General features: G+C 44.8%; 1 protein-coding gene across 3 annotated transcripts in view; it reads right to left on the bottom strand.

Moving 5' to 3' along the window:
- Window positions 1-26,473, bottom strand: part of nox4 (NADPH oxidase 4) — a 172,901-nt gene that overhangs the window by 76,648 nt on the left and 69,780 nt on the right. For all 3 annotated transcript variants that reach the window (XM_043691547.2, XM_087988033.1, XM_043691549.2), the window contains 2 exons: window positions 18,071-18,275; window positions 528-692 (listed from right to left, as the gene is read on the bottom strand). In XM_043691547.2, coding sequence (XP_043547482.2) covers window positions 528-692; window positions 18,071-18,275 — 370 coding nt within the window. The remainder of the gene's footprint in view (window positions 1-527; window positions 693-18,070; window positions 18,276-26,473) is intronic.

Raw genomic sequence — 26,473 nt, 5'->3', positions numbered from 1 at the left:
TCTGTTATCTCACTTTTTAAATTAGAATCAATCTAAACATCAGGTCATAGACAGAGAACACATGGGGCTAACACCTTCAACACATTGTCTAGCTATCACCATTGTTAACAGCTAACCCGAGAATGCAACTTTAAAAAAAAGGGTTTTGTGATTTACACATGAAAGAAGTGAAACTATCACTGTATTCTAACAGATGAAAGGCTTAACAGACAATCAATTCTTCAATGTATAATTTCAGTTACATCACACTGCAAATTTTTGCTATAAATTCTGTGTTACGATCGAGCCCTCCACAATCACCTGATGAAGGAGCGTCGCTCCGAAAGCTAGTGTGCTTCCAATTAAACCTGTTGGACTATAACCTGGTGTTGTGTGATTTTTAACTTTGTACACCCCAGTCCAACACCGGCATCTCCGAATCATGATTACTATTTCAGTAAGCATACAAGAGCAAACTTATTGCTTTTACCTTGACAATCTAACAACAAGTATATAACAATGAAAGGTAACTTCTTATTTCAACCTACCTGACCAGGTCTTGCTCTGAAGTTTTCTTTCACCATTCGTAATTCTATTACATCACAGGGATGAGAATTCACAGACACAATGGTGACTGGTTTGTTGCTCCGAATACATCTATACAGCCTTTCTGCACAATAAAGACAGAGAGGCCCAGTGACCCAAAACCATGTCTTAAAAGGAAAGAAAAAACATCCAGTTAGAAAATTACAATACTAAATAGAATCTATTTTTAAATGATAAATTGGTCATACTGATCATTATTTACATTGTTCCTCATGAAGCACATTTATAGAATAATTAAGTCACAAGGAAGGTTAGTTCCTCCTAAAAGTTTTAATGTTGTAGTGCATGGCCTGTAAAATAGACATCTGTTTTGCAACAAATGCATAGTTCTGACCCTCAGCAGAAATCTGAGCAAGATAGAAGACTAAAGTAAAAAGAAAATGCTTAATCTTCAATTATATAGATTATTTTCTTGCTTGCAGAGCAAGTAGACAAATTATTTCTTTGACTACTATCATAGCCGCAAAAATAATTAACCTCAGATCCTGAAAAACAATTTCATTAGCTTGCTGTTAAAACCTGTAGCTTGGCTTGACACAAATGGCAAAGGTGAGTGCTACCACCTCAGCAGATATATCTGGAGGTAGGAGTTAGGGCTATGTTATTGAGCAGGAGGGTGCAAGGTGGGGATATTTTGCTGGTGTATATGGCTAAATCCATTTTTCTGATAATGTAATTTTGTGGTTATATCCTACATGATCATTCAAGATTCCCTAGGTAGAATCACTGCCACCAAGCCTTCTATTGGTATTAGTCTAAGTCGCTGATACCAAGCATAAGGGAGGTGATGGCCAAGTGATATTATTGTTGTGAATCTATTAATAACCATCAACCAATGACCAAAGCAATATTCTGGGGACGTGGATTCACAGTCAGGCAAGGCACATAATGGAATTTGGAGAAGAAATCTGGAACTGAATTTCTAATGATGACCATGAAACCAATGTCAATTGTTGGAAAAACCCATCTGATTCACTTAATGCCTTTAGGGAAGGAAATCTGCTGTCCTTACCTAGTCTAGCCTACATCTGGCTCCAGACTGACAGCAATGTGGTTGACCTTTAACTGTCCATTGGGCAATTAGGATGGACAATAAATGCTGGCCTAGCCAAGGATGTCCACATCTCATGAATTAATAAGAAAAAGAAAGTGGCATCTTTGGCATAAGATAGGCTTGGTCTTAACAAACAAGTAAAGGTTTATTACATAGTACCTATATGGTATTAAGATAGTAAAATAGTACTTATACATAGCTGGTTACATTACGTTTGAGACATCAGGCTCAACTTCATACATAAGTGCACATGACAGCTAGCTACAAAGACAAAGCACAAGAACCTTACATACCTTGAAAAACACTAGCTCACTCTTCCTAGGAACAGTTGTTTAAATCCTGATGGGTAGAGTCTATCCCTTGATTTCAGTTAATCTTGTCAGCTACTAACTTTTATACAACACCCACCCTCCATATGATTGAGTCTTTGGTAGGACATCAATTAAAGCCCTAAGAACCTCATTCACTCATCACTGGAAGTGGCAAGGTGGGGAATATGCCACGTGGGGTGACCAACAGGAAAACCCAGCAGGTCTGTGTGTTAATTTGTTTTTAGTATTTAACCCTAATTCAAGGCACTGAGGGGCTCTGCAGTGGGAAGGAGAGTACTTGCTGAGAGCAACCACAATCCCCATGATGTTGTCAGTAGCCTCGCTCCAAGGACCCCATCCTGGTAAAGGCCTGAGTGAATTATTAGCAGCAGCAGCAATCATTGCTGTTTGTTCCAGTGGTGATCGAGAATTCCTGGCCTCTGTCCAGCAGCTCTTAGGAAGCTACAGCAATTAAACGTCCTCTGTTGGGTTGGGAACTCTGATGGCAAAAAGATTCCATTGACATCTAGAGACCGAATACCCTTGGGCTTCCAGAGATTGGGTCAACAAGATTGCCACCAGCTTTATAGCAGACATCAGGTTTCCTTGAAACTCTTATCAAATTCTGCTCAAACTCTTACCTATTTTTGATTAGGTTACACATTCAATTTTAAAGCTTGCTGAATCTATTGTAATTGAATTTAAAAGGTTGTAAGACTGTTTACAGCTAAACGTATATTGAATTTTGAACTAGTGAAACATAGTGCACAATAAAAAGAAAAAAAAGTGAAACATTTTTACAAATGAAGTTGAATCCACTAAATAGTTGAAAGAAATTGATAGCTCTCAGACTGAATGTTTAACTAGTCCAAACAATGCAACATGGTAATCATATGAATATACATAGATATAAACAGACCAATCAGGAACAGGAGTATGCCATTCAGTATGCCATTGAGTATGGTCTGCCATTCAATAGGATAATGGCGATTTGACTAAAAACCTCAACAATCTGCCTCCTCCAGTTAACCTTTCAACCTCTTATTTAACAAGAATGTATCTACCGCTGCCTTCGCAATATTCAAGGATTCTTCATCCACCACCCTTTCACAAACATCTGAGAAATGATTTCAACTAATCTCTGTATTAAGTGGAAAACCCCAATCATAAAATAGTAAAACCTGGATTCTTGCACAAGAGGAAACACTCTCTCCACATCTGCCCTGCCAAAAGCCCCCAGGATCTCCCTTATTTCAATCAAGTCACCTCTTACTTTTCTAAAGTAGTGAATATAAGCCTAGCCTAGTTTCTGTTCCTTTCCTCATAAGGCAAGCCACCTGTTCAAGGTATTAGTCTGGTAAGCTTCTTCTGAATTGCCTCAAAAATCATCCTTCTTTAATTAAGGTGACCAATACAGTGAACAGATGCAGTCTCACCAGTGCCCTGTTTAACTGAAATATAACCTCCTGGCTTTTGTATTCAATTCTCCCCTTGATAAGTTGTAACATTCTGTTAGCTTTCCTAAATACTTGCTGTAACTACATACTAATCATTTCAAATTCATGCACAAGACGAGGAAGATCCTCCTGCATCTCAGAGTTCTGCATTCTTTTACCATTTCGATAACATGCTTCTTTTTATTCTTCCTGCAAAATAGACAATTTCTCATTTTCTCACATTATAGTCCATTTGTTATGTTTTAGCCCATTCAACTTTTAACCACTTTTGTCCTCTTCACAACTTAACCCAATTTAATCAACAAAGCCAGCTGAATAATTGTCAGAGAAAATCTAGCTTAATTAGTGCATTGTTTGCAGTATAGTTTATTCTAGATGTCCATTCACACAATGTTAGGTGAAATATCATTTCTGTCATTTCCACTTCTGCCACCTACCAATCCAATCCATTAGATACCCATGCACTGCATAGAAAGCAGCCTGAGTATCCCATTCTTGTATTTTGTTCCTAGAACCACCTTACACCAGCCACAGTTCCATATGATGCATAGCAGAGTCTATTTCCACCCATTTCTGACTCTGACCTGGTGACATTACTGTTTCTGTTCTGCTGACAGTTACATTTCTGACTCCTCACCGGCACCCACGTATCCCATATACTTAGTACCATATGTTATGAATTTAGATGTTGACTTATAATGCATTATGTAAATTGTAGGTGGATAATATAACAATAAAACCCGCTTGTGATTTAAACCGGAGCTCCAGTTTGGTCACGTGCATTTCTTTCCTTTCTGAAGGTGTATGGAATGAACACTGGGTCAAATTACTGATACAAATTACTGCACAAGTTTACACTGCAGTTAAGCAAGTATGTTGATTGCTGGAGCAACAGAATGACCATGATAAGACTTTGTTGGATTTAATCCATCATAATGCATCTTCATTCATGCAATAACATAAATTTAACATGAACAAAGCTAACTGACAGAGGTGGGTAATCACCCTTGAATAAAATAATGCCTTTCAATTCTTTCAGACTGTCCAGGATGGAACCTACTTACTTCTCAGCTTTCACTGTCTTTTGCTTTCTGCTTGCTTGTGAGGTCCTATTTCCAGACTACTTTTTTTTGGTGTCTCAGTATGCCTGTGTCTTTATGACCCACCCACAGATAAGAAGAAATCCAACCGGCTGAGATAGGTTTTTCAAATTACCTAGACATTCTAATGTGTATTCTTTAGTTAGTTAGTGGATAAAGCAACTGCCATTTTGTCTATTAATCATCTCTTGTCTGAGTACCCTTGAGAACACACATTGCTTTTAAAAGCCCAGCATGCCAAATAATTATTTTTCCAAAAGGCATGCAGAGAGATGATTACAAAATCCTGAAAGGAGACAGGAAAATATCTAATGAATTGGTTTCATTAGATATGGAAACATTTTTTGTATGCCTTATACCTAAGTTTTATAAGTTGCAATAATATATAGAAATGTGGAAAGGACTATTCAATCTCTGTTTTCTGTAGTTGCTTCCCCCCACATTATGCCATGATGTCATCACCCTCTTTAGAAGGCTAAGTGAACCTTGCTTGAATTCAGACAGAAGATGTTCTGACACAAGAGCTCAATTTTAATGCTTCAAGCCACTTGCAGTAGGACAAGCAGAATGTAAGTTAAGAACCTTGAATACAGAGTTCCAGTTTTTTAGGTTTATCCACAGCATTATCATCTCATGTTATTGCCCGAACCACAATGCAGCCCTGTATAATGACTACTTAAAAAGGATTCCAAGAGGGACTCAAAATATTATACTCAAGCAATGGAGATTCAATGAAGACTGGCTGTCCCAAAGATCCATCTCGGAGTCTCTGGACATGATGCTTACAAGGTGAAAGTGTCTTATCAGTGCAAGAGGAGGAACGATCTTGTATTGGAATGGCTGAAAATGGCAGAGGTAAGCAGCAAGTGTATAGTTCTTCATTTCTGGATACAATGCTATACGAAGTTCAGTAACCACATCAGGGCAGAGATAAGTGAATGATCTATCACGACTAAGTACAAATCCCTTCTAGCTTGCCTGGCTTTCTCCAACTTACATTCTCCTGTTCATTTGAGGAGGGATATGACACTTCTTCACACTGGAGGTACCTATTCACATCCCAGCTGATCAGCCTACCATCTTCCTCTGACTGCCATGACACACGCATCTCTTGCATCCCAGTGTTCTTCACAAATATTGTTCTTTCATCCACTCAACACATTTTATTTCTCAGTCTCTTCTTTCTGTCCTTGCAATAAAAAAAATAGCAAGGAACACAATGTAGAAACAGAGAAGCAGGCTGGCCATCCAGTCATTGTTAAATTGAACACTATAGATAGATACACACTGTAATAAGCAGAGTATCAACAGACATGCCCAATAATTATGGAGGATGGAGACTTTAGAGGTATCTGGTGACAGAACTGGATATTACACAGCCAAATGGTGCATAACACTCACTTGAGACTTGATGGCAGCAGACAATGAAATATGATGATCTGCACAGTAATCACTGAGAATCCACTCAATTTGACAGATCATCTTTGACTTTCACCTTTTGGAAGTCTCTCAAAAGTAAGGAAGATGCTTGCCAAGGAGTGTAGTCTGCAGCAAGAACCAGTATATGGTTCTTTTAAAGTGGGGAACTGGTGTTCTACTGACCACACAGTTCAGACTGACCAGGAGAGTATTCCACTCTTCCTACCTGCCATGGCTATATTGCAGCTTGATGATCAATCTGAAAATATCATGGATGCAACTCCGAAGCATACACACCACTCACCCCGACCCCAACCCCAGCAGCCCCAACTCCCTCACTAGTAGTTAAAATTATCGAACAACAAGCTTCAGATCACAGCTGAACAGCATGTGCAGGTCTTGGAGGTAGCAGCAAGGGAAACTCCCATTGGGAGAAACTGAGAACTGCAGATGCTGGAGAGTTGGAGTCGAAAAGTGCGGCGCTGGAAAAATACAGCAGGTCAGGCAGCATCCGAGCAGCAGGAGAGTCGATGATTTGGACAGAAGCCTTCCTCAGGAATTTGGAGGGGGAACAGTGCTGAGAGATAAATTGGGGGGGTGGACTGGGAACGTAGCTGGGAAGGCAATAGGTGGATGCAGTTGGGGGTTAATTGCGATAAGTCAGTGGAGAGGGTGGAGTGAATAGGTGGGAAGGAAGACAAACAAATAGAACAGGTGAAGAGTGCAGTGCCAAGTTAGAGGGTTGGATCTGGGATGAGGTGGGGGGAGGGGGAGATTTGCAAACTTGTGAAGCTGATGTTGATGCTGTGTGGTTGAAAGGGCCAAAAGTTGAAAATGAAGCATTCTTCCTCCAGTTGGACCACTGGACTCCTATTGGACCAGCTTCAGCAGATGTGGAGGCTGGTACAGTTACAACATTTAAAAGGCATCTGGATGGGTATAGGAAAAAGATTTAAAGGGACATGGTCTAAATGCTGGCAAATGGGACTAGATTAATTTAGGATATCTGGTTGGCATGGAAATGTTGGACCAAAAAGGTTGTTTCTGTGTGCTGTGCATCTTTATAACTCTAATGATTCTATGACTCAATGACTCATTTGCAGAGCCTTGGACATCACCATGAAACAGGTTATTTCTGACCAGCAACAAAAGATGTGCAAGATTCTGTCAGTGTTACCAGATACACTATACAACTGGAGAGAGATTGGACACGTCTAAACTACCAGGCATATTATGTTGTCCCTGGCCTTTCTGCTGATGTCCACCTCCAAGAGCGACCACTTAATGAGGCATCAGAAATGAATGCATGCTGGCCCTCATCAATGGCTTACACCTTCTGCCTGCTAGCTTTAGTAAAACAGAGGAAAGCCTTGATCAAATAGTACCTCACAGAAATACAGCAAAATATGTGGCTCTTCGGCAAGTGGGCCATGAGATGGAAGTTGGAGAAAAGACAGTTTGGCAGTGCTCACTCTGCTCAAAGCACTCCCCATTTTACTCAGCAGTGGGTCCCAGAATTTCATTTGCCAGTGGCTATCAATTAAGGAGGGCAAGAGGGGAATCACAGCCCTTGCTGAGATGGACACTCATCTCCAAGGCCTGTTGGCCAGAGAACCAGAGGCTCATCAACTTCAGCAGCACTGCTGCTAGCAAAGGTCATTGCTGAGGATGAGTTACAAGGAGAATGCATCTCAAAGACTAACATGTTCCCAAAGAAAAGGAGATGGGATTGGGGCCCAAAGTTCTATTGGGGAATGGAGGCACAAGCAAAATTATTGCTGCAGAGGCAGCCACTATGGACAGAAGATACCCTCCTTGGGCTTACGAAGGAGGGCTTTTCCAGAGCATATTGGAGGCCACCAACATTTACTGGATATCCTCCCCATGTAACTCCAGACTCTTAAAAGCAGGCAGCTAACAACAGAACTAGGAAAATCTCTCAAATTGGTCAGCTAAATGGTTCACTTGGGCCTCACACAGGAGGCCAACTAGCATCCTGCCCACCCTGGCAAAAGACCTTATGACAGGAAGATATTTAGCAGTCCCTTGATGGTTGGTTCCTCCAATGCCTTCCATTTTCCTGCCTCCTGGTCCATGTCAAAGGACCTGGAAATTTCCGACAGGATATCAGCCACGATCATCCGAGCAGTCAAATGAAGGAAATGAGCAACTTGACTCGAGCTCTGTTGAATTCACATGTAATTTTCCTAGCAAACCATCGAGCTACTCTCTCATTGGAAAGACACAACTGGTGGTGGTTTAACCCAAAGGTCACCATGCCGCAGGCTAGGAGTGAGGTTGAGAAGGAGAATTCTTCATTGTGCCCGAAGTGGGTGTGGGAAGATGAATCTATGCTGTTGCTGTCACAAACCAATCATCCTGCCACCTGAGTTAACTGACACCTCCTCCTTATAAATATATAACAAAATAAACAGAAAGAATTGGCAGTCAGTTGGGTATTTAAACACTGTGATAAATAGTCAATTTGTGCTCAATGTCCATGAATGGTAAGATTTATTTCAAAGTCCTATAATCCTGTGCTCTCCATTGTTTCCTGCCACTTGTCAAGTGACCTTTAGCCTTCATGAAAATTATTTGACTAGAGTAGAAGATAAACAATAAGTGTCGATGAGAGGAGGGGACTGTGACTGCGGAAAACACCACACTGCATTGTGCAGAGTTCTGGAGGATGACTGGCACACTGGATTCAAGATTGATATACGAGATGGTTGTACCTAGGATTTCGATGTTGTGGTCATTTCGGAGACATGGATAGACCAGGGATAGGAATGGTTGTTTTAGGTTCAGGGATTTACATGTTTCATTAAGAACAGAGAATATGGGGTGGGGTGGGGGTGTGGCATTATTAGTAAAGAGTGACGGCAGAAAGGATGTTTGAAGATTCATCTACTGAGGTAGTATGGGCTGAGGTTAGAAACAGGAAAGGAGTGGCCACTCTGTTGGGAGTTTTCTATAGGCCTCCGAATTGTTCCAGAGATGTAGAGGAAAGGATTGCAAAGATGATTCTGGATAGGAGCGAGAGTAACAGGGTAGTTGTTATGGGGTCTTTAACTTTCCAAATATTGATTGGAAATACTATAGTTCAAGGACTTTAGATGGGTCAGTTTTTGTCCAATGTGTGCAGGAGGGTTTCCTGACACAGTATGTGGATAGGCTAACAAGGGGAGAGGCCACATTGGATTTGGTACTGGGGAATGACCCCAGACAGGTGTTAGATTTGGAGATAGGTCAGCTCTTTGGTGATAGTGACTATAATTTGGTTATGTTTACTTTAGTGATGCAAAGGGATAGGTATATACCGCAGGGCAAGAGTTATAGCTGGGGGGAAAGGCAATTATGATGTGATTAGGCAAGATTTAGGATGCATAGGATGGGGAAGGAAACCACAGGGGATGGGCACAATTGAAATGTGGAACTTATTCAAGGAACAGCTACTGTGTGCCCTTGATAAGTATGTACCTGTCAGGCAGGGAGCAAGTTGTTAAGAGCAGGAGCTATGGCTTACTAAGGAAGTTGAATCTCTTGTCAAGAGGAAGGCGGCAGCTTATGTTAGGATGAGATGTGGAGGCTTAGTTAGGGCACTTGAGAGTTACAAGTCAGCCAGGAAAGAGCTAAAGAAAACAAAAAGTTAAGAAGAATAAGGAGGGGACATGAGAAGTTGTTGGCAGATAGGATCAAGGAAAACCTTAAGGTTTTCTATATCAGGAATAAAATACTGACTAGAGTAAGATTAGGGTCAATCTAAAATAGTGGTAGGGAGTTGTGCTTGGAGTCAGAGGAGATAGGGGAAGTGCTAAATGAATATCTAGAAAAAGACAATGTTGTCAAGGAGAATACCGAGATACAGGCTAGTAGACTGGCTAGGATTGAGGTTCGCAAGGAGGAGGTGTTAGCAGTTCTGGAAAATATTAGATAAATCCCTGGACCGGATGGGATTTATCCTAGGATTGTCTGGGAAGCCAGTGCGGAGATTTCTGAGCCTTTGGCTTTGATCTTTATGTCGTCATTGTCTACAGGAATAGTGCCAGAAGACTGGAGGATAGAAAATGTTGTTCCCTTGTTTAAGAAGGAAAATAGACAACCTTGGTATTATAGACCAGTGAACCTTACTTTGGTTGTAACTAAAGTGATGGAAAGGGTTATAAAGAGATAGGATTTATAATCATCTAGAAAGGAATAAGTTGACTAGTCAACATGATTTTGTGAAGGGTAGGTCGTGTCTCACAAAGCTTATTGAGTTCTTTGAGAAGGTGACCAAACAGGTGGATGAGGGAAAGATGGTTGATGTGGTGTATATGGATTTCAGTAAGGCATTTGATAATGTTCCCATGGTAGGCTATTGCACAAAATATAGAGGTTTGGGATTGAGGGTGATTTAGCGGGTTGAATCAGAAATTGGCTAGCTGAAAGACAGAGGATGGTGGTTGATGGGAATTGTTCATTCTGGAGTTCAGTTATTAGTGGTGTACTGCAAAGATCTGTCTTGGTATTTGTGTATTGTGTATTGCAAAGATTATTTTTATAAATGACCTGAATGAGGGCATAGAAGGAAGGTTAGTAAATTTGCGGATGACACTAAGGTCAGTGGAGTTGTGGATAGTGCAGAAGGATGTTGTAGGTTAGAGGGACATAGATAAGCTGTAGAGCTGGGCTGAGAGGTGGAAAATGGAGTTTAATAAGAAAAGTGTGAGCTGATTCACTTTGGAAGGAGTAACAGGAATGCAGAGTACTGGGCTAACGGTAAGATTCTTGATAGTGTTGATGAGCAGTGAGAACTCTGGGACAATGTACATGGATCCCTGAGAGTTGCCACCCAGGTTGATAAGGTTGTTAAGAAGGTATACATTGTGTTAGCTTTTATTAGTAGAGGAACCATGAGATCATGTTGCAGTTGTACAAAGCTCTGGTGCGGCCATACGTGGAGTATTGCATACAGTCTGGTCACTACATTATAGGAAGGATGTGGAAGTTTTGGAAAGGGTTCAGAGGAGATTTACTAGGATGTTGCCCGGTATGGAGAGAAGGTCTTACGAGGAAATGCTGAGGAAATCAAGGCTGTTTTCGCTGGAGAGAAAAAGGTTCGCTTAATTGAGACATACAAGATAATCAGAGAGTTAGATAGGGTGGGCAGTGAGAGCGTTTTCCTCGGATGGTGATGGCTAGCAGATGGACTTCAGATTGATTACACAGGTTGGCAACATGGAGGGCCGAAGGGCGTCTACTGCACTATAATGTTCTATGTTCTAACTTATGCTGTGGATAAAGGGGAACCAGTGGATGTATTGTACTTAATTTCCAGAAGGAATTTCATACGGTTTGCATCAATGGCGATGGTGGAAAGTAAAAGTTTATGGTTCACGGGTAACATATTGGCACAGATAGAAGATTACTTGGTTAACAGGAATCAGAAGGTGGGGAAAAAAGGGTCTTTTTCAGGCTAGAACAATGTCATGAATGGTTTACCACAAGAGTTGGTGTTTGGGCTTCAAAACTACAATTCATACAAATGATTGGGATGAAAAGACCAAAAATACAGTAGCTAAATTGCTGATGTCACAAAGGTAGGTAGGAAGTGAGTTGCAAGAGGACAAAAGGACCCTATATAGAAAATTTAAGTAGTGGGTGGGAAATAACTGGCAAATGGAACATTATGTGGCAAAGTGTGGAATTGTCCAATTTAGCAGGAAGTATTTTAAAAAACGTTAATTATCTAAATGTCAAGAGACTTCAGAACTCTGAGATGCAGAGACATCTGGGTCTTCTAGTATAGGAATTGCAGATGGTTAGTCTGCAGGTACAGCAAGTTATCAGGAAAGCCAACACAATGTTATGGTTTATTGCAAGTGAGATTGAAAGCAAGAGAATGAAAGTTTGGGTGAAGATTTGTAGCTCGGGTTCTCGTTGTTGTGGTTCTGTTTGCCGAGCTGGAAATTTTTGTTGCAAACGTTTCGTCCCCTGTCTAGGTGACATCCTCAGTGCTTGGGAGCCTCCTGTGAAGCGCTTCTGTGGGGTTTCCTCCAGCATTTATAGTGGCCTGTCCCTGTCGCTTCCAGTTGTCAGTTTCAGCTGTCCGCTGTGGTGACCGGTATATTGGGTCCAGGTCGATGTGTTTGTTGATGGAGTTTGTGGATGAGTGCCATGCTTCTTGGAATTCCCTGGCTGTTCTTTGTTTGGCTTGCCCTATAATGGTAGTGTTGTCCCAGTCAAATTCATGTTGCTTGTTGTCTGCGTGTGTGGCTACTAAGGATAGCTGGTCGTGGCGTTTCGTGGCTAGTTGATGTTCATGGATGCGGATCGTTAGTTGTCTTCCTGTTTGTCCTATATAGTGTTTTGTGCAGTCCTTGCATGGGATTTTGTACGCTACATTAGTTTTGCTCATGCTGGGTATCGGGTCCTTCGTTCTGGTGAGTTGTTGTCTGAGGGTGGCTGTTGGTTTGTGTGCTGTTATAAGTCCTAGTGGTCGCAGTAGTCTGGCAGTCAGTTCTGAAATGCTCCTGATGTATGGTAGTGTGGCTAGTCCTTTGACAAACTCCATCAACAAACACATCGACCTGGACCCAATATACCGGCCATCACAGCGGACAGCTGAAACTGACAACCGGAAGCGGCAGGGACAGGCCACTATAAATGCCGGAGGAAACCCCACAGAAGCGCTTCACAGGAGGCTCCCAAGCACTGAGGATGTCACCTAGACAGGGGACGAAACGTTTGCAACAAAAATTTCCAGCTCGGCGAACAGAACCACAACAAGAGCATGAAAGATATGCTTCAGTTACAGAAGGCATTGATGAGACTGCATCTAGAGTACTGTGTACCGTATTGGTCACCATACTTATAGAATGATGGTAATGTGTTGGAGGCAGTACACAGAAGGTTTATTGGACTAATACCAAGAAAGTGCAGATTGCCTTATGAGAAAAGGTGAGACAGGTAAGGCATGTATCCCTGGCATTTACAAGAGTCAGAGATGACTTAATTGAAACATACAAGATCCATGCAGTCTTGATCAGGACAATGTGGAAAGGATGTTTCCTCCTTTGAGATAATCTTAACTAGGAGTCATACTTCATGATTATGAGGAACAACTTTTTTTTTTCCGTTCTCAGAGGGTTGAGTGCCTTTTGAGGAAGGGAATTCCAAAGACAATGGGTGAGCATTTGTTACTGCACATATCTGGTCTAGCCTACATGTGAACCCAGAGCCATAGCAATTTAGTTGACTCTCAAATGGTCTCTGGGCTGTTAGGAATGGGCAAATAATGGGCGTAACCAGGTATGGCCACATCCCATGAATTAATAAAGAAAATGAATGCAGAATTTTTGATCTATTGTAGATAGATTCTTCACTAGCAATTGGATGAAAGATTATCAGAGGAATGAAGGGATATGAAGTTGAAGTTATCGAATGGCACAGCAAGTTCAGAAGGATGAGTGGCCTACTCCTGTTCCTCATTTGTACGTTTGTATGATGAGATCATTCAATAGGTGATCTGGTCATCTTGGTGTCAGTCTCTCGTTACAAGTTCCTCTCAATACATAAATTTGGTGACAAGGATGTTAAGTTAAAACATATTTGTGTCAAACAGCAGTAGAGATGGTGAAGAACTAAATAATCTAATTCCCAAACAAAAACAGAAGTTGTTGGAAAAGCTCACCAGGTCTGGCAGCATCTGTGAAGAAAAATCAGAGTTAATATTTCAGGTCCAGTGACCCTCCCTCAGGACTGGACCCGAAAAGTTAACTCTAGTTTTTCTCCACAGATGCTGCCAAACCTGCTGAGCTTTTCCAGCAACTTCTGTTTATGTTTCGGATGTACAGCATCCACAGTTCTTTCGGTTTTTATTATTTTGTTCCCAGTGAGCTCACTTCTAGGATGTCAAAGATTTTAGTTGGATGATGCCAGCCTGAATTTCAAAACTGTCTCGTCAGTAAATGGGATATTATGTTCACCATTTGTTGGATCAGTTCAACTACTGACTACATTGGTATTAACAAATATGACCATCAAGGTAAAAACAATGACTGCAGATGCTGGAAACCAGATTTTGGATTAGTGGTGCTGGAAGAGCACAGCAGTTCGGGCAGCATCCGAGGAGCATTAAAATCGATGTTTCGGGCAAAAGCCCTTCATCAGGAATAAAGGCAGAGAGCCTGAAGCGTGGAGAGATAAGCTGGAGGTGGGAAGAAAGTAGCATAGAGTACAATAGGTGAGTGGGGGAGGGGATGAAGGTGATAGGTCGGGGGCGGGGGGAGGGTGGAGTGGATGGGTGGAAAAGAAGATAGGCAGGTAGGACAAGTCATGGGGACAGTGCTGAGCTGGAAGTTTGGAACTAGGGTGAGGTGGGGGAAGGGGAAATGAGGAAACTGTTGAAGTCCACATTGATGCCTTGGGGTTGACGTGTTCCGAGGCAGAAGATGAGGCATTCTTCCTCCAGGCGTCTGGTGGTGAGGGAGCGGCGGTGAAGGAGGCCCAGGACCTCCATGACCTCGACAGAGTGGGAGGGGGAGTTGAAATGTTGGGCCACAGGGCGGTGTGGTTGATTGGTGCGGGTGTCTCGGAGATGTTCCCTAAAGTGCTCTGCTAGGAGGCGCCCAGTCTCTCCAATGTCGAGGAAACCGCATCGGGAGCAACGGATACAATAAATGATATTAGTGGATTGCAAGTAAAACTTTCATGAATGTGGAAGGCTCCTTTCGGGCCTTGGATGGAGGCGAGGGAGGAGGTGTGGGCGCAGGTTTTGCAGTTCCTGCGGTGGCAGGGGAAGGTGCCAGGATGGGAGGGTGGGTTGAAGGGGGGCGTGGACCTGACCAGGTAGTCACGGAGGGAACGGTCTTTGCGGAAGGTGGAAAGGGGTGGAGGATGGAAATATATCCCTGGTGGTGGGGTCTGTTTGGAGGTGGCGGAAATGTCGGCGGATGATTTGGTTTATGCGAAGGTTGGTAGGGTGGAAGGTGAGCACCAGGGGCGTTCTGTCCTTGTTACGGTTGGAGGGGTGGGGTCTGAGGGTGGAGATCCGGGATGTGGACGAGATGCGTTGGAAGGCATCTTTAACCACGTGGGAAGGGAAATTGCGGTCTCTAAAGGAGGAGGCCATCTGGTGTGTTCTGTGGTGGAACTTGTCCTCCTGGGAGCAGATACAGCAGAGGCGGAGGAATTGGGAATACGGGATGACATTTTTGCAAGAGGTAGGGTGGGAAGAGGCGTAATCCAGGTAGCTGTGGGAGTCGGTGGGTTTGTAAAAAATGTCAGTGTCAAGTCAGTCGTCATTACGTGACAACCTGGTCAGGTCCACGCCCCCCCTACAACCCACCCTCCCATCCTGGCACCTTCCCCTGCCACCGCAGGAGCTGCAAAACCTGTGCCCACACCACCTCCCTCACCTCCATCCAAGGCCCTAAAGGAGCCTTCCACATCCATCAAAGTTTTACCTGCACATCCACTAATATCATTTATTGTATCCGTTGCTCCCGATGCAGTCTCCTCTACATTGGGGAGACTGGGCGCCTCCTAGCAGAGCGCTTTCGGGAACATCTCCGGTACACCCACACCAATCAACCATACCACCCTGTGGCCCAACATTTCAACTCCCCCTCCAACTCTGCCGAGGACATAGAGGTCCTGGGCCTCCTTCACCGTCGCTCCCTCACCACCAGACGCCTGGAGGAAGAACGCCTCATCTTCTGCCTCGGAACACTTCAACCCCAAGGCATCAATGTGGACTTCAACAGTTTCCTCATTTCCCCTTCCCCCACCTCACCCTAGTTCCAAACTTCCAGCTCAGCACTGTCCCCATGACTTGTCCTACCTGCCTATCTCCTTTTCCACCTATCTACTCCACCCTCTCCTCCCCGACCTATCACCTTCATCCCCACTCACCTATTGTACTCTATGCTACTTTCTCCCCACCCCCACCTTCCTCTAGCTTATCTCTCCACGCTTCAGGCTCTCTGCCTTTATTCCTGATTAAGGGCTTTTGCCCGAAACGTCGATTTTACTGCTCCTCGGATGCTGCCTGAACTGCTGTGCTCTTCTAGCACCACTAATCCAAAATATGACCATCACCCCACCCTTTCCCCTTAAGACGAATCCAACACATGTAGCTTTAAATATCAAGTACAGCCATTCTCAACAGAACTCTAGAATTCAGCTTTTCTCTCCTTGTTTGGATTAAGGCCGAAATGCTCTTTACAGCCAAGCTGGTCTTGGTTGAACTGAACTGAGCGTGAGTGAGTAAATAGGGAAGGTGGAGATGATGGTTAAGCGGTAATGTCACTAGACTCTTAACCCGGTGCTCAGACTAATATCCTGGAGATAAAGGGTTCATGTCCTACCACACTAGCTGATGGAACTTAAATTCAATTCATTAATAAATCTGGAATAAAAGGCAAGTCTCAATGATGGTGGTACTACCAACGACCATCAATGATTATAAAATCCAATCTTGTTCACTAACGTCCTTCAGGGAAGGAAATCTGGAGTCCTTGTCTGGCCTGCACAATACTCTACACCAATGGCATTGTGGTTGACTCTTAACTGCCCTCTAGAACTGTTGAGTAAGCCAGTCAGTTCAAGAGGATTAGAGATGGACAACAAATACTAGCCTTGCCAGCAATGCCCACATCCCATGTAAAAATTGTTAAAGATACCACTTACAGCATGGTCCACAATAGCTTATAGTACTTTCCTGATATGGTGGTAATTGGCCAAATTGACTCATTCTGCTTTTTGTGCCTATGAAGTTCCTGGATAATTTTCCACCTCGACAGGTACATGACGATGTTGTAGTTGGAAATAAGAACAGTTTAACTTGAGGCCAACACTGACCTCAAAACCCTGATTCAAGGCAGTAGGAAAAAGTTTCAAATCCCCAAAATACCCTCAAAGCTACTGCAATTTCTTAAAAAATTTCTGTGAAAGCATCCTGCACCATCCACTTTCATAGGGCTGAAGCAGAGCAGCTAATGAGTGATGCTAAACGTTTATGCTGTAACAATAAGTATTATGTCAAGAATGAACACTTGTATTTAATTCAATGTCCTTAAGTTGTAAAACTTTTCATTCCTTCAATATGGGCATGATCTGTACTACCCAGGAAACATGTCTTCATGAAGCATAAATATGACTGATTTCTTTAAAAAAATACAAATGGATAACCATAGTCTTGAGGGTTAAGACTAGCTTTCAGGAATAATACCCATCATCTCAAGTCACAATTTATACCCTTATTCCAGAATGTGCAGACAATATCTTCAGCGCAATACCAGCTAACGTTTATATTCTCAAATAAGAATTATAGAACTTAGGTCACATTTTACAGTAATAGTCACCACAGTTCCACTCTGTATACAAAACAAAATCCACCTCAACATCAATAAAGAACATTCCTTCGATGCATCTATCATCCAGAAGTCTCTCCAATAGCCAGTGTTCAAATTCACTATTATGCCATTATGTCAAAAGAAACTAAGAGCATCATGAAGATTTTTACCAGAATCAACAATGGAAGCTAACACATGACTACTTGCTAAACCCCATGCCAGATTCTGTTATCCTCGACTGACTTCAGGAGTTGCAGCTATTTAGTTTATTCTTTATCTCAAAAAGTTCAGGGATCTTTCTGTCAAAGCAGGCATTAGTCATAGCTCTGAGTCTGATGTTGAGCATTTCTTTGCCAAGGAATCTTTTTTGACATATCTGAACCTTTTGTTCTCCAGTCAGTTTTTTTCGTTGGTGGAGACTGCACTGAGAACAGTTCTAAAGAAAGGTCATTCGACGCAAAGTATTAATTCAGTTTTCTCTTCACATATGTTGCCAGATCTGCTGAGTTTCTTCAGCAAATTCCGATTTTATTTATTTCACATACATCTCATGTTTTATTCTTCAAAATGTTTTAAATATTTATGGTCCAAGCATTCTATGAAATATTGCAATCCAAAATTAAATTATTTTATGCTACTGTCAATGTACCCTCTAAACTGTACAGATACTTGACCATGCAACCAAGCTACAATCCAGAACGTAGTGTTTAATGCAACAAACTAGAACACAAAGAAAAATTAAAAGAAAAATCAAACATTAAGTCAAAATCAAATGTGTCAAGCTCACCAACCAAATTTTACATACCTCTTGTAAATTAGACTGAAATTTTGGGGCTTCATTGCAGATCTTCTTGGAGTTGTTCTCCATCCCAGATTCTGACTCAGTATAGACTTCTAGAAATGGCTCTGCAGGACATTTTGACATGGGGAAATGATCGATTGATGTTTTATTCGGGTTAATGCAGCCAGGCAGGTGTTGATCCAAATTCGCCTGATATTTCAACATGCCTCTGGAAGACAAGTGATCAGTACAGTTTGTTCAAAGAGTACCTTGCATTTTATCTATTTCTTTCAGAATCTTCTAAATTCCTACTAGTGCCTTCTCACTTTAACCCTCACTTATTTTTAAAAAGCCACATTTTGTAACTCAGGATTCCAGATTCTATACCAATACAACTAAATTCCAAAAGAGAAACTCAAACCACTTCTGAACTGCTTTCCAAAAAGAGCACAAATCTATGCCATTGTTGATAATAAAAAAGAGTCATTTTTAATATGAGAAAAATGCTTGCATTATGAAGTTTAAAGCTATTGTGCCTCTCTCCTTATTATCAATCACTGTCACTTCAGCAGATGTCATATGCAAGTGATAATTATACTAAATTAAAGCTCTTCTACCACTGATATTATCCACGAAAGACATTGGTAGTTTTTAATCTTTGCAATTGCTCCACTTTGACGTAGAAGTGCCAGGTGTACCAGGCAGGATCTATACTTCACCCTCAAAAAGGAAATGTTACATATATAGCCAACAGACAGACATGCCTGCTTTAATCAAATATATCAATGTTTCTCATGAAGCACTGTCCAGACATTCTCCATTAAGGAAGTATAGGAATATAACTTCCCAGTAAGACATTTACTATCACGTTAAAAAAAACTATTACAGATTCTTCCAAACAAACTCCATAGTGTTTCTATAGAGGAGTCAAAGTGGTGGCTGTAATTGCTCCAGGAAACTGGAGATTAAAAAGTTAAAGAAAACAAAAATAACCCATTTATGTTTACTTAGGAAGGGTAAAGGTTGTTCCCCCATAAGGCTTTCTTGGCTCCCACTGTAATGATTCAACATAAATCCATATCACTGAGTACTGAGGGAATAATTTCTTTCAGATGACTATTCTTTTAAAATCCTATTAAGAGTTTTATTTTCCCAACAAAGAAATGAAAGAATATTTTCTGTCTTTTACTTTTCTTCAAGATTACTCCAGAGATGTTAAGTATTTAATATTTTTACAACCTTTATCCTCTGATACATTGACTATTATCTATGCATGCAAATTCATAATAAGTTTACTTTCTCCAGTTTGTTGCCTTTTTCCATTTTACGGTTTTTGGCCAGTGTTGAACAGCACAGAACAAAACAAAAGAACTGCAGATGCTGGAAATCAAACAAAAAACAGTAATTGCTGAAAAACTCAAAATCTGGCTGCATCTGTGATGAGAAAGCAGAGTTAACATTTCAGGTCCAGTGACTGTTCTTCATAGAATCAGAGTCATTCAGCATGGAAACAGACCCTTCAGTTCAACCAGTCCATGACAAATATAATGCCAAACTAGACTAGTCCCATCTGCATGATCCTGGTCCATATCCCTCCAAACCCTTCCTATTCATGTATTTAAATGGCATTGAAATGTTGTAATTGGACACACATTCACCATTTTCTCAGGAAGTTCATTCCACATGCAAACCACCCTCTGTGTAAAATATTTGCCCCTGAGGTCTTTTTAAAACACTCTCTTCATCTTAAAAATGTGTCCCCTAATCTTGCAATCCCCCACCTTAGGGAAAAGATAACTAACTTTGTCTATGGTTCTCATCATTCTATTCATTTCTATCAGGTCTCCCCTCAACCTCCTATACTCCAGTGAAAAAAGTCCCAGCTTTTCTATATTGGTGCGGCATTTTTCCATGCTCACTAACAATGACAACAGACTGATGGAGACCTGCATATGTCTCAAATATGTTTGCATATCTGTCAGCCTTATCTTGTAAACCATATCCTTAAAGTTTTCATATGAATCCTGCAGTAAAACTGATGTGGTATCTCACTTCCAGTGAGCAAATTATAGTTAGAAGATCAGTCCTGTCCATTGGCCCACCGGTGGCAAATGCTGTGTCAAAGGACATTGTTGGTATTTCAGTCAATGAAGGGTCTGAGAGCAAGTGCTTCATTATCATTACTGCCTGCCTCTGCTTCCACCTCTTCCTCATTTCACTGCTGCACTGTTTTTCAAATCTGTTCATGAAATGCAGGTATCACCAGTAAAGGCCAGTAACTATTGCTCATCAATAACTTCCCGAGAAAAGATGGTGGTGAACTGCCTTCTTGAACAGCTGCTGTACTTCAGGGTGTGGGGACAGCAAGGAAGGAGCTCCAGGATTTTCACCCAATGATAATAAAGGGATAGTTGCATAGTTGCACATCGTGATGGTGTGTGGTTTGGAGAGGAACTTGCAACTGGTGGTGCTATAATGCATCTGCTGTCCTTCTCCTCAAGTGGTAGAGGTTACAGTTTTGGAAATTGCTGACAAAGTCTGAGTGAGTCACATTGCACTGCTGTGCAGTGCATCTAGTAGACGATACACACTGTTGCCACTGTGCATCAGTGGTGGAGAGAGTGATTGAATTTTAAAGATGATGAATGTGGTGCCAATCAACAGGCTGCTTTGTCTTGGATGGTATCAAGCCTGACTGTTGGTGCAGCTGCACTCGTCTAGGAAAGTGGGAGTGACTCGTGCCTTGCAGATATGGTCAGGCATTGAGTAATGAGGAAGTGAGTTACTTGCCACAGTATTCATAGCTTCTGAAATGCTCTGTTAGCCACAACAGTAACATGCTGAACGAGGTCAGTTTCTGGTCAATTGCAACCCCTAGAATGTTGATAGTGGGGGATTCAGTGGATGATAATGCCATTGAATGTTCAGCAGTGATGGTTAGATTAGCTCCAACAAAAGAGAATCATTGCCTGGCACTTGTAATTTGCACGTGTTACTTGCCATTTATCAGTTCAAACCTCGACATTATCTAGGTCTTCCTGAATATAAATGATACGAAGAAAAGGCAGGAGAATGGCACTAAGTTAAGATGTGGATTTGCAAATCTGATAAAGACAATGGATGGAATGGCCTCCTTCTACACCAGAACACTAAAATTGGTTCTGTATTATGGACATGAACTGCTTCAGGGATCTAAAGATGTTGAGAATGATACTGAATATTGCACAGCCAACAGTGAACATCCCGATTTCCAATCTCATGATGGAAGGAAGGTTGACTCCAAACAACCACAGCCACCTTTGAGCTAGTTCTGAGGAAGAGCCACCAGACCTGAAATGTTAACTTTGATTTCTCTGCACAGATGCTGCCAGATCTGCTGAGCTTTTGAACTTCTGTTTTTGTTCCTTTGAGCTAGGTACAGCTCCAACCTGTGGAGACATTTCTCCGATATGCTGACCCCAGCTTTGCTCGAGTTCCTTGATGCTATAAGTTATCAAATACTGCCATGATTTTACAGAGTCATTCTCACTCTAACTCTGGAGTTCAGCACTTCGGTCTGTGTTTGGACCAAGGATATAATATGGTCAGGACCAAAATGCCCGGATGAAACACAAACTGACCATCAATGAGCAAGTTATTCCTTTACAAGTACTGCCTGAAAGCACTGCCAATAATCAATTCCGAGACTTTGCTGATGATTTGAGAATAGAGAGTGATCAGACATTAATTGGATAGGTTGGATTTGTCTTCAGTTTGTGCACAGGATACATCTGGGCAATTTTCCATATTGTCAGACAGAGGCCAGCCTGTACAGCAGCATAATGGCACTCAATATGCCAAGTTCCGTCACCAGAATGTTATCAGAACCAATGTCCTGCACAAATTCTAGTGCATTCATCGGTTTCTTGCTATCATGTGGAATTAATGAAATTCATTGAAAATTGGCATCTATGATGCTGGGGACCATAGGAGGAGTACAAGATGGATCATCCACTGGTCACTTGTGGCAGAAGATAGATGCAAAGACTTCAGCCTTGTCTTTTGCAATGGCTTGCTGGGTTTTCCCCAGTGATAAGGACTGAGAAATTTGTGGAGTCTTAAACTACTAAATAACTAACAGAAGATGATCACCAATTACGACTGGATGTGGAAGCACTGCAGAGATTAGATTTGATTCAATGGTTGTTTTTTTTATCTCTTTTTTAAAAATTTAACCCCCACACTACCGCCTAACTGCGGTAGTGCTTATTTTTCCCCCAGCACCCATGGTGTGTGTGTGTGTAGGTGTCAAACACAGTGAGAGACACAAAGTGCACAAATCTTTATTCAATTTCCACCACCAGGAAGATAGGAAAACACCCGGGTGGCCAGTGACAAACACTGCCCTTCATATCAAAGGGCAATGTTGTGTGATCAAACAGTGAAGGGAAGGGCAGGGACTAAATCAAAATAGAGTTGGAGGGGGAAATAATGCACTTCACTCCCTGCGGCGCCCACCTCTCCCTGAACAACTCCAGGGTGATGGTGGACACCGCGTGCTCCTTCTCCAAGGACACCCGGGCTCTAACGTAACCGCGGAAGAGGGGCAGGCAGTCGGCCCTAACGACCCCCCCCACGGCCCGCTGCCTGGACCTGTTGATGGCCAGTTTGGCTAGGCCCAGGAGCAGACCCACGAGGAGGTCTTCAGACCTGCCCTCCCTCCTCAGGAGCGTGGGACTGAAGTGCAACCAAAAGCAGAGGAGGAGGTTTTTAAGAAAATCAAAAAGGGAGTGCAAACGCCCACACCCAATATACACGTGGTCCACGGACTCCACAGCGCCACAGAACAAGCAGTTGGGCTGGGAGTCCATGAACCACCGCAATCTGCGGTTGCAGGGGACTGCTGCGTGCAGCACCCTCCACCCCAGATCCCCGAGAGAAAGGGGGAGGACTCCCGCGTAGAGAGCCCTCCACTGGGGATCCCCACCACCCGGTGGCAAGTGGGCACGCCAAGGCGTGTCCGGGCGGTGGATGAGGGAGAAGAGGTGGACGGTGTGCAGCAGCAGTCTATACAGGGTCTGCCTTTTTACCCCCTGAAAGGGAACAAATTAAAATTCCGGAGGCGGCTCAGGTTGTGGGGCACAGGCTCCCACGGGAAGTTCGGGACCTTGGGGCCAATGTGAAATTCCGTCCGGGCTGGGGTGAGCGCGGACGGGATCCCACCGCACACCTGAGCGTCCTCCAACTGGTGCACTACGTCGGGTCCGAGCACCGCCGTTTTAAGGATGGCGGTGGCCACGTACCGGACGTCTACCGCTGCCCTGCTCTCTATGCCCTGCGGCAGCGTCCAGCCCAGGCCCCCAGCACGTCCCCGACACTGGTCACCCTCGCCGCCACGGCCCTCCCCTCCGACAGCCACTCAAACCCGCGAGTACAGAGGTGCGGATTCCTGAGCAACGGCTCCCTGCCGATAGCCGCTACTCCTGCCGGAGGGTAGGCGCGACGCGACGCGATTCGACCATGTTCCAGACAGCGATCAGGTCCTGGTAAAAGACAGGCAGCGTCTTGAGGGCGACCTCCAAACCGTCACGGTCGACGAACAGGAGCTGCGTGTCGTAGTTGAGGTTACACACCTGGCGGAAAAAATATGTCACCAGGGCGCACCACGAGAAGTAGGCTCAACGTAAAGGTATCGCCGCAAGGTCTGAAGGCGGAACGTCGTGACCTGGGTGTGGACGCACACCAGCGACTGACCGCCCTCCTCAATAGGGAGACTCAGAACCTGCACAGTGACCCAGTGCATTTTTTTGTCCCAGAAGAAGTCGACCAACGTCCTCTGGATGTCAGCGACAAAACCAGAAAGATGGACCAATCTGACCAGCCGGTACCACAGCATGGCGGCCACCAGCTGGTTTATGACCAGCACTCGACTCCTGTAAGATAGCACTCGGAGCAGTCCTGTCCAGCGGCCTAGGCGAGCCGAGACTTTGGCCTCCAGCTCCTGCCAGTTGGCCAGCCAGGATTCCTCGGCCGGGCTGAGGTAGACCCCCAGGTAGAGGAGATGGGTGGTACTCCAGCTGAACCCCCGTAACTCCTCTGGCAGAGAGTCCACCCACCACGGACCGACCAGTAGTCCAGAACATTTGGCCCAGTTGATCCTGGCAGAAGACGCTGCCAAGGACACAGCCTGGCACTCGCCCATCCTCCCCAGGTCAGCCGGGTCGGTGAAAGTGAGGAGCACGTCATCGGCATAGGCCGAGAGGACCACCCCCCTGCCGGCGCCGTGCAGAACCAGCCCCGACAACCTCCTCCGCAAGAGGCGCAGGAAAGGCTCCACGCACAGGGAATACAGCTGGCCGGACAGGGGGCAGCCTTGACGCACTCCTCTCCTGAAGCGAAGGGGTGCTGTCAGGGATCTGTTAATTTTAACCAGATGCTCTGCGGTGGCGTACAAAAGTCGGATCCGGGCGATGAACTGCGTCCCGAACCCGAATGCCCGCAGAGTCCCGAGCAGGTACTCGTGATCGATCCTGTCGAATGTCTTCTCCTGGTCGAGAGACAGGAAGGCGCTCGGCAGACCAGCCCGTCGACAGAAATGGATCAGGTCCCGGACCAGGTGGACATTGTCGTGTATCCTCCGGCCCGGGACCGTGTAAGACTGGTCCGGGTGAATCATGTGGGTCAGCACGGAAGCCAGGCGAGAAGACAACACCCTGGCGAAGATTTTGTAGTCCATGCTGAGGAGGGAGACCGGGCGCCAGTTCAAGGAACGAAGGTCCCCTTTCTTTGGCAGCAGGACGATGACCGCCCTGCACCAAGAAAGGGGCAGCTCTCTGGCATTTAGACACTCCCCCAGGACCTGCGCGTGGTCGCTCCCCAGGACGTCCCAGAACGCCCTGAAGAACTCCACAGTCAGCCCATCCAGCCCTGGGGTTTTGCCCCTCGAGCGCGCCGGTCAGCTCCTCTAAAGTGACGGGAGCGTCAAGCCTTCTGGCGTTTTTCGGGCCGAGCTGCGGCAGGTCCTCCCACAGAACTCTGCGAGTATCCTCGCTGGACGGATCCGGAGAGAACAGAGCCGTGTAATAGTTTCGGACGTGGGCCCTGATGCCCTCCGGATCCGAGACGAGGGACCCATCGTCGGCCAGCAGCACAAGGAGATGCTGATGGGTGCCACGCCTTTTTTCCAGCGAGTAGAAGAAGGGGGAGCCACAGTCCAGGTCCTGGAGGAGCTGGATCCGCGACCTCACGTACGCGCCCCGAGCCCCGACGAGCTGCAGGTCCCAGAGCGCGGCCTTCTTCTCTGCGTACGCCCCGCGCAGGGCCGGGTCCGCGTCGGGCTGACTGAGGCGTGACTCCAGGTCGAGCATCTCCCTCTCCAACTCCCCGATCCTGGATTTCCGCCTCTTCGTCAACCCCCTCGCGTACTCCTGACAGAAGACGCGGACATGGGCAAGGCTCAGGGAGGGGAAGCTTCCCCACTTCCTTCTCCAGCCGGCCCAGAATCGACGAAACGAGTCCCGGAACCGGTCGTCCTGCAGCAGCAGGTTGTTAAAGTGCCAGTACGCGGAGCCGAGCCTGGCGCCGAACAGAAGGAGTTCTACCCACACCAGGTGATGGTCCGAGCACGACACCTACCACGTGGAGGACCTCGGAAAACAGGAGGCGTGCGCCCGCGAAACGTACAGGCAGTCGATTCTGGACGCTCCGACCCCAGGCCTCACGAAGGTGAAGGCGATGGAGTTGGGATGGAGATTCCACCAGACGTCCACCAGGTCGAAGGACTTGGCCAAGTTCCCAACCTCCTCCCCGACGCCCAACCAGTGCGGGCACTGCCGTGGTCCCTGTCCTCGACGCAGTTAAAATCTCCCCCGAGGGCGATGCACTGGTTCTCGTTGATGGAGGCGAGATGAGCGGACACTTCTCAAAAGTAGCTCGCTTGCCTCGGCCCGGCCAGGGGAGCGTAGACGTTCACCAAGTGAAGCACCACGCCACCCCCCAGCCAAACCGTCAGGTGAAGCAAACGGCCTGGCACGGGCTCCCTGACCCCCAAGATCTCTGGCTGAAAATGCGGGGCCAACAAGTTAGCCACCCCGCCAGATCTACGGGTGAGGTGACTCATGTAGACCCCCCCCCCCCCCCCCGAGCCAGGTGGCTTTGTCTCCCAGGGTAGTGTGGGTTTCTTGCAGGAAGCACACCGCATACCTCTCGTCCCGGAGGACCGAGAGGGTCTGGAATCTGCGCTGTGACTCCCTGCTGCCGTTGATGTTGAGGCTGGCTATAGTCGGAAGCATTGTGCAACCACCACCAGTACAGTTAAAAACCTAATATACACATTTACAGGGAGGACGAGGGAGGGGCACAGATGTCCCTCGCCCTCACCAGGAGTGCCCCCAGGAAGTTCCTGACTCGCTTTCGCTCGTTAACGTCGAGCCCCGGCGCCTGGCGAGC

The sequence above is a fragment of the Chiloscyllium plagiosum genome, unplaced genomic scaffold, assembly GCF_037043375.1.
Source record: "Chiloscyllium plagiosum isolate Xiang-an unplaced genomic scaffold, Cpla_swu_hap1 HiC_scaffold_6, whole genome shotgun sequence".
Taxonomy (NCBI): domain Eukaryota; kingdom Metazoa; phylum Chordata; class Chondrichthyes; order Orectolobiformes; family Hemiscylliidae; genus Chiloscyllium; species Chiloscyllium plagiosum.
This window is presented reverse-complemented; position numbering and strand designations above follow the sequence as displayed.